The following is a 9,132-nucleotide window of genomic DNA, read 5'->3' on the forward strand; positions in this document are numbered from 1 at the left end:
TCAAACTGGCTCTGAAGTGAGAATTTTCTTACTTTATCTTAGTGATACCCAGCATCCACGATGGGTGGATACCTCAGGTTATCAGCTTTACTCAGACACCTTTGCAGGCTGTTTCCAAGGCTGTCAGGTATCCCTATACTTTCAGAATTGGAAAGCACAGCAAAACATGGCCATCCTCGTAGTAGAAACCTCTGTGTTAGTAACCAAGGCATAGGCTAACCCTGTCCTTCTCCACTTCAAGCTTCCAGATGTGCTCCCAGTGTTATTTTCAGAGCACCCACTTTACTTCCAATCCTTTTAAAAGTGTAGGTTCCTCAGAGGAGGGACTACTCTATTTTCATGTTTCAGCACTTTGAAACAGGAATGTCTGTGGAAAGATAAAATCTTCATTACCATTCTTTTCCCAGCAGAGTGTTCAATATATTTGTTTTAGCCCAGCAGCTTACACTTAACAGTCCGGAATTTCGCTGTTAAAATGAGAATCTTCTGAAAATGCATAACAATTTAAGCACATGAAAGTACTTTTCACTTCTTTGAAATATTAACAAAAAACAAACAAACAAAAGAGAAATAGGTTCTCAAAACTGACACACTCTATGAAATGGCCTGAATACTTTTTTTTTTTTTTTGCCAGAGAACTCTTTCTAATCAGCTGAGACCTCAGAGAGAGCTCAGAACACTGTATAGTGATAAGCACAGAAGGGCTTTATCATGTATATGAAATACTGAATGAGAAAAACTGCATTCACAAATAATAATAATAAAAAAATGTGCCTCTTGTGGAAACCTTTATAACTGCTTCTGAGGTATTTGTATCCACATTTCTACAGCAGTCAAATGAAAGAAAGAAAAAGAAAAAAATAATAATATAAATACTTATGTTTGAATGCCAGACCCCCCCCCCCCCCCCAAAAAAAAAAAAAAAAAAAAAAAAAAAAAAGTGAATAACTTTAACACTAAATAGATACACTATAAAATGGAAACAAAAAAAAAAAAAAAAAAAAAAAAAAAAAAGCTGGCAAAACATTTCAGATGGTACAACCAGTGAAATATCTGTAGCCTAGGTTGCCTCTCAGTAAAGACGGCTTTGTCTGCTTAGCTTGACCCTTATACACTTTGGCTAACGAATGCTGTCATTTACACAGGTGCAAGTTTCTAGATTTACACAGGTGTGATAGAAGGATTTGGCAGAGTTTTACTAATTTTAAACTCTAAAAAAAAAAAAACAAAAAAAAAAACCCAAAAAACAGATCAACTGTGGTAGTTTTATCAAGCTGTATTCTGTGCTGATGGCACTGCTCCACAGCAGTTGATGAGACTAAGAATTTCACAGTGTCTAACTAAATCCTGTAACTTACTAACATCTCTGCCTGAAAGCAGTGAATCTAGGACTGCTATGCCTAAAATCTCCAGGCACCTTCTTAAAAAGATCAAATCTTCTTGTGCCTCCGGTGGTGCAGTGGTATGAGGTGCTGCTTGCAACACCAGAGGCCCAGGGTTCGAATCCCCCCTGTGGCACAAGTGGTAGAAATGCTGCTCTGCTACACAGAAAGGCTCGAATCCCGGGAGTTGGACTCGGTGATCTCTAAGGTCCCTTCCAACTCGCATGATACTGTGTGATACTGTGTGAAAAAGTGATTCATTTATTGTTTAGTGCTCTTTTCACTCTGTATTCATTTCTGAAACAAACAAGCCAACAGCTAAATACAGCCTATTGTCACAAGTATTCCTATCACTGCTGCTTAATCTGTATAGCCAGCATCCCCTTAGTACAGTACTTTTATACAATAAGCAGAACAATATATGTTTTTTAATCAAAAAAGTTGCTGATGAAACTGTTGTACATTGACAGGACAAACAAAAAGCAGATACAGTATCTTGAAACAATATTAACATCACTTTACACTTATTTATTTTCAATTTACTTGCATCCTAAGCTTGTTTGCTATACCTGAAGCGATAGAAATTTTCCATTATGAGTTATTTTAGTTTTGATTCAGATCCTAGATCTTCTAGCCATGCTAACCTATGTGGCTCTCGAAAAGACCGCTAACCAAACATGAAATGAGGGAACAAACTTGTAGATTCTAAGTATTCTGCAGCTGATCTTCACTTGTTTGGTCAACTCCAAATTATTTAAGTGATTCAAACAGGAGCAATAAAAAGGAGAGCTTAGTTGGAGTTGGGTGTGCACACATCAAGTTTCACTTGCTTAAATGTTGTGACACAGGCATCAATCTGACAAACTCACTGCTAAAGTCACTCCATAATGAAGGAAACAGACCCAGAACAATTTAATCTCAGATTATGATGTATACGTGATTTTTTTTAACTTGTGTTTTTGGTTTAGAAATGAAGAAAGGAGATAGAAATCTAAATCTGAGGAAAAAAAAAAAAAACCACAATAAATTTAATGGGTCATCCCTTTCTCTTCACAGAAATTACAGTGGATTGCTCTTTCTGGATTTAACAGTAGAGGCACAGGAAACTTTAAGATGTCACAAGTTTGTTGATAACATTTGAACATATGATTAGCTTTTGTGAGCTGTCTTTAGAAACCTTATATTTTTTCCCCCTACACCTTGCCCAGAGATCCTACGTGCTTTCCTTCCCTTGAGGTTTTGGAAAACTTAAAATGTTGCTTTGACAAAAATCAAGGATGTGGACAAGTTTTTTTGTTTTGTTTTGTTTTGTTTTCCTGTGTGATGTCACTTATCCTGCTCTTCATAAAGCCCTGCAAAGAAGGGAACTTATCTGAGGATTCTTGCTGCAGACACAGACAAACAAGGGAAAGTGAAAAGCACAAAGGAGTATCAAGTTTCAGATACGGAACAGCCACTAAGAGCTGTGAACCATGATCCACACCAGTCCCTGCAGCTGCCTGGAGTACACACTTCTCGTGCTCTGTATACTGAAGGCTGCAGTTGCCTTCCCTAACTCCTCTCCACTACTGAATCCCAGCTGGGGGAATGGAGATCAGCTGATGCACTTGTACACTTCTACGGAGAGGAACAGCTTCCATCTCCAAATCAGTGCTGATGGACACATCAGTGGTGTTCCTCACCAAACCCTTTACAGTAAGTAGCTTATTATGGACCCTCTGTCTTCATGGGAGCAGGGAAGGGAAGACTTTTGCTTTTTCTATACCTATGCAAAATTCCATCTTCTTGCCAGGCATACAAACAGAGGAGCAGAGCTATGGGATCAAAAACATACACAATTCTAATACTCATTTTGTTTAACAAATACTTTGCTTTAAAGAAATATAACAGGTGAGGAAGGGGTATATATATAAGGGGTATATAACAGGTAGTTATCTTTGTCTAAGATAACTAAAGTTGTGTGGTTCCTGTGATGCTCTGCAAGCAAAAATTACCTGAATTATCCTGCATTTCATGATTTTACCTATGGTTTCTTGTGGAATTTTTTATTAGTAGTTGGTGATTACATTTCCGCTGCAATGATAGCATTGCACTGAGAAAAGTCATCACAGCAGTTGTGGAAACCTGATTATTGTCATAAAATATTTTGGGTTGGAGATATTCGATCTACTAAAATTAGGTCATTTTCTTCCAAATGTCTCAGAACCACTCTTTATTGAAGATTGGTTTATAAGAGAAACTTTAGTTATGTGTTTTTAATGCAGATGCATGGCAGAAACTTAGTTGTGCATAGAATGTGGGTAACTGAGTATGCAGCAGTTGATAAAATGGGGGGAAACTGTGAAAGTCCAGATTGTGATTAAGAAGTGCTAAGCCTTCCGTTTTGTAACTATAAGGTTCTATTGTAGTTTATTTTCATGGAAAATGCAGGTATTCTTTGCTGGATGCCTGCCTGAACAAATTCATTAGTTTAAAAGAAAAAAAGAAAGTGTAGTTTGGTTTGATTTTGTTGTAAGTCTTTTCTTTTTTTTAGGACAATGAGTTCTTAGATAGGATTCCAAATTTGCTTCTCTTTTAGCAGCACTCAAATCACAAGTAGCTATGCATCATAAAGTCATTTTTATTACTACTACGTAACATGCCCCTCATCCACACAATTATATTTAATAAGCACATCTTGTGATACTTGTGCAAAATAATATAAGGAACAAAAGACAATTTTATAAGTTTAATTTATCAAAGAGAAAAAATAATGAAGTTCCCATATTTCTCTTTTAAGGAATTACCAATGAAACTTGTAGGAATGTCTGCTCTGTCTTAATGTTATTTTCCCCATGTATCTATGGGTTTTATAGAATTTGTTTTTAGGCATGCTGGGCTACAACCAGGGAGAAGCAAAAGAGAAAACAGCCAGTAAAAAATCATTTTTTGCCCATATCTGTAATGAAAAAAATCCACATATATTTGGAAGGACTGAGCAGGAGGGGTTGAAATCAGTCATTGGGATCATGAAAGGGAAGGTGACTGAATTTCTGCCAGGTCACCACTACCAGTGAGATTCCAGGTAAATAAAAAGTCCAAAGTGCTGCACAGGCTGGGAGGAGGCTGGATGTGTGCAACCCTTCTGCGTAGGAACTAAGGGTTACAGAGGGCACACACTCAGTTTAAGAAGATGGCAAGCCATGTACTGTGGTTTGCAGATCAAGGGAAATTACTTTTCAGCTTTTACTTAGCACCAATGAACCTGGTCTTGGAATAATATAAAAAACTCTGTTTCTGGTCTAGCAGCGAGTTTTTCAGGATAGTCAGTGGCCTTGAACATGAACATAAACCATTTTGGATAATGTTGAGGGAACTAAGTTTATTTAATGTGCTAAAAAGTAGTTTAAAGTAAATACCATGGGGCAGTCACTACAGGCAGTCATAAAGATGAGGCATTCAGACTCCCTCTGGTCATGGCCAGGGACAGAACAAAGGAAAAACTGGCCCAGAGTGGGGTTTGGGGCTCCAATTGGGATGTTAGAAAAAAAAAATTCTTTGGAATGTTAGTGCAGCACTGGAATGAGGGTTCAGACAAAGATCAAGATCAAGATCAGATCAAGAGATGTAGTGGCATCCCCACTGTAGGAACTTTCGAAGGATCAAACAAAGCCACATCGTACCTGATCTAAAGCGCTCAGTAGTCCCAGCTGACATAGAAGATGGGTTCAAATCAGCATGTGAACCAGTAAGGCAAGAGTGTGGTGTCAAATGGGGTTCTGGATTTGACATCTTTGCTTTCTCAAAAAGGTGCCTTAATGATCAAGTCTGAGGGTGCTGGCTGTGTGATAATCACAGGTGTGAAGAGTGGACGCTACCTATGCATGGACATGAAAGGAGACATTTTTGGATCGGTGAGTTGCCTTTAACAGGTAAAAGACAGGCACAGTCTGCTACATACGACCCATTTCCTCAGCTAGAGCAAATCTGTATAACTACAGCAGTCGGAGGCAGATTTTGGCAAGCTGATAATCTGCTGCTTAGGTTAAACTTTTTCTGATTGTATTGAATTGTAGACCTGATAAAGAGCTCATCTGAGTTCCTGCTGGAATATATGAAAGCAGAAAGAGATCCAGTGAGATCTTGTAGACTTGCTGCAGTATTGATTCACAGTAGTTCAAACAATGCAGTCCTCTGCTGAAACTAATGTTGGCTCAGTAACACCCCTGTTGAAAATTCAGACATCCGTATTGGATTAACATGAGTTGTTTGAGTTGCAGACCTGGAAGACCAGAAAACACCTTCTGCAATGTCTCATCTGTCTTTTCCTCTTTAACAGGTGCTTGTCCTCCACCAAATCCCTTTGTTGACATTTGTCTGTTTTTTGTTTTTTTTTTTTTTCTTTCCCTTCCCTAAGCATTATTTCAGCCAAGAGGACTGTGTGTTCAACCAAAGGACACTGGAAAATGGATATGACGTGTACCAATCTCCCAAACACAATTTTCTGGTTAGCTTGGGTAGAACTAAGCAAGTTTTCTTCCCTGGTATGAATCCACCACCGTACTCCCAGTTTTTGTCCAGGAGAAATGAAATCCCTTTGTTTCGATTCAACACACCTGAACCCCACAGAAACACTAGAAGTGCAGATGTCGATCCAATGGATCCTCACCAGATCCTGATCCCACAGAGAAAGGTCTCTGCATTAGGCTCTCAGCTGCAGATGCAAATGGACTTTTCCCATGTGCCCATAGAACCTGTGAGAGTCAATCAGAATGATGTAGTCAACCCAGATGACCCACACGCTATGATGGATGCCAGGAGGTATGCTAGTCCTCGCTTCTACATTACAAGATGATGTCGACCACTTGCAAATTGATGACGCAAATGAATATAATAGACAGAAGTGCCTAAAACACTCAACCTGATTTTTAACCCTCAAGGTGGCTGCTAGAAACCTGAAGAACATTGGGAAAAAAAAAAAAAAAAAAAAAATTCTTTCAAATTTTATCCTTATGCATGACAGTTTACTGAAAGAGGGTGTTGCACTCTGCTCTACTGGAAAGAAGGTCCATTTTCAAAAAGAATGATATAAACTGAATATTTTACAGTCTGAAATACCTTTAGTATGCATAAGTGGAAAACAGAATTCACTTGAATGTAATGATGAACTAATGTTATGTTACTGATGTATCTGGGGGAAGACTTGAGCCCTGAAGGATATGAAATTCCAGCAGAGGCATAGAATCTTCTTACTAGCTCACTTGTAAGCACAGCAAGACTAACTGACCAACAGTGTGTTATATCATCATTTAAAACTTACTATGTATATATATTTAGGCATTGAGATTGGAGCTTCAGTATCTTTTTGTGCACATGGGGGTCAAAAAATGACAGCTCTGGTGTGAAAAAAAAACAGTGCACAATGAAAACTGGAGTAGCTGACAGGGACCAAATGGCCTTTTGTAGACAGTCATTTCTGATACCTATTGAACCCAAGCTGAGGTTTGGAAAAAAGAGAAGTTGAGTCTCACCATTCTCTCAAGTCCTCTGTCACATCTCTCTATTCACTTAATTATAGCAACACAATATGGAAATATAGAAACATTCATTAGTTTTGCATGTTTCTAACCCAGAGAGAAGTACCAGGATCAGTAGTATGCCAAAAGGTTAGTTTATTTTGCACAGTGCTGAATTCTCCAGGAGAAAAAAAGTCCCCCCAAAATTATGCCTCATGGGCAAATTATTAATGGTTAATGCAGACTCACATCTAACGTGTAAAAAATTACGCATCTATTTAGAAAAGGAGTGTCTAGGTTTGACATCAAAGCTTTTGTTTAATTCTAAGCAGATGACAGATGCTTTATGTCTGTAAGAGTGAAAGGACTTTAATAGATAATATCAGATTTCTATGTTGACAAAATCTAGACATCTAGATTGACATATGTCATGGGTAAGTTAGTTACCAAAATGTAGCCTCCATGTATAGATTCAAAGTTTACTGATCTTTAGCTAAAATAATTGCAGAGTTGAGATTTTCATAGTAATTTAGATGAGAAGTGGTTAAATTCAGTATAGCTTCACTGATTTTAATGGAGCTACTTAGAAGATTCTGAATATTGTATACATATTTAGCACTTCTCCTTTATTTCGTCTGCTTCTCATCATATATTCCGGGAACTTTAAATATGTGGGATTCTGAAAAAGTTCTTGATATACTCCAGCAGAAATCAATAGCATTAGAAATCAGCAGATGAAGAAAATTCCAGCATGGCAGATATGTGAGAGCATCTCTGTGTTTTTGATGTGTGTGCACTTTCTTTCAAGGTGCAGATTCTTCCATTTTATTCACTTAGCATGTTTAACAGATTGATACCAATCTGAAAATGATATGTTTCATCCAACCTTTTTCATAGAAATAGCACATAAGATGTCAGGATAGATTCTAGACTTCCTCTTCCTACTGTTTAGTGAAGTAATTCACTGAAGCAACTGGAGTTGGAATAGTGGTACAATATGAAAAGTAAGGCCCACTGTGTTGTTTTCATGGAAATTGCTCAAGATTCACTGTAGGGTCTGTCCTGCTGTCAGCATTTTAAATAATTCAGACATACATATACAAATACGTACATGTAAAATATTTTTTCATCTACAACCTCCAAACAGTTACATTAGAATAACCACACTGCCTGATTCTGCTGCTACAAAGGTTTTGGCAGATAGTGCAGTTCTTATTCATACAGGACTAGGACTGGACCACGTGTTATGTCTCACAGATTATTTATTATCATCATGTCTATAATTAGTTTTTAAAGGAAAGAAGTTATTCGGATGGACTGGAGAATTGCAGGTCAGGGGGATAGCTATGTGTTTTCTTGCTTATTCAAAATACCACAAAATTGTTTACCTTGTTGCCTGTACAGTGGGAAGACATGACTTTATGTTCTAGTTTAATAATTTTACTTAATTCCTTTACCACTGCTGGCTTTCTCTCCTTGAGAACTTTCTACTGCAGTTACACAAGCATAAATTTCTCTAGGACTCAAAGTCAGAAGACCTACTAAGTCTGAATCATGAAGTTCTGTCTCAGTCCATATTAAGCATTGATGACAAAAATCTGTAAGGTTAAAACTCTATAATATCTCTATACCAGTGCACTAGAAGAAGGCAAGAAGTGTTGCTCAGAGATTTAATCCTTATGCGTTGAGTGAATGCACAGTAAATTTTGCTTTATTGGAAGTGTCAGAAGAATTATTTTTTCCATGGAGATGCTGGCCATCACCAGCTAGTTAGAAAGCATTACTTTTGAAACATTGCAATATTTATTTATTTATTTGAGTGGGTCTTAAGTCCCACAGAATATTTATAAATATTTATAACAAGGAGTTGTGGTGACTACTGTAGTGACTATTAAAATATAATGCCAATAAATACTTCCTTCTCTAGAAATGGCGTGTTTTGTGTTGTTCATTTGGGCCCACTGTTCCTTGCATGAACTTGCTTGAATAAACAGTACTATTTGTACCTGAAAATATGTGTCCTATGATTCTCTGTGATTCTCATGTTAAAAATTGAGGATCCCTGGCTGTTTCATGAAGCACACCTATGAAAATTCGGTGAAATATGAGAAAAACAAAACTTTAATAGGTCTAAATATAAAAATAAAGCCTAAAATAGGTCTGACAATTGAAGGGATTGTCACATCCGCTGGGATCTGCTTCTTCAACAAAATAGCAACGGAGAGCTACCAGTCTAGCAGTTCAGTCTTGCTGGG

The 9,132-nt window shown here is 37.5% G+C and overlaps 1 protein-coding gene across 1 annotated transcript; it reads left to right on the forward strand.

The window, feature by feature from the left end:
* The first annotated feature begins 2,854 nt into the window (after positions 1-2,854).
* Positions 2,855-6,216, forward strand: FGF23 (fibroblast growth factor 23). Its single transcript, XM_072326834.1, has 3 exons — positions 2,855-3,077; positions 5,172-5,275; positions 5,779-6,216. Exons 1-3 carry the CDS (start codon positions 2,855-2,857, stop codon positions 6,214-6,216), a joined length of 765 nt encoding a protein of 254 aa, XP_072182935.1.
* The last annotated feature ends 2,916 nt before the right edge of the window (positions 6,217-9,132 follow it).

Source organism: Excalfactoria chinensis, chromosome 1, assembly GCF_039878825.1.
Source record: "Excalfactoria chinensis isolate bCotChi1 chromosome 1, bCotChi1.hap2, whole genome shotgun sequence".
Taxonomy (NCBI): domain Eukaryota; kingdom Metazoa; phylum Chordata; class Aves; order Galliformes; family Phasianidae; genus Excalfactoria; species Excalfactoria chinensis.

Bases quoted from the DNA above. Each gene is read 5' to 3' on its own strand.
- FGF23 (XM_072326834.1), top strand. From the start codon at position 2,855: ATGATCCACACCAGTCCCTGCAGCTGCCTGGAGTACACACTTCTCGTG. The intron at 3,078-5,171 runs GTAAGTAGCTTA...TTTCTCAAAAAG, and splicing joins TCCTCACCAAACCCTTTACA to GTGCCTTAATGATCAAGTCT. The intron at 5,276-5,778 runs GTGAGTTGCCTT...CCCTTCCCTAAG, and splicing joins AAGGAGACATTTTTGGATCG to CATTATTTCAGCCAAGAGGA.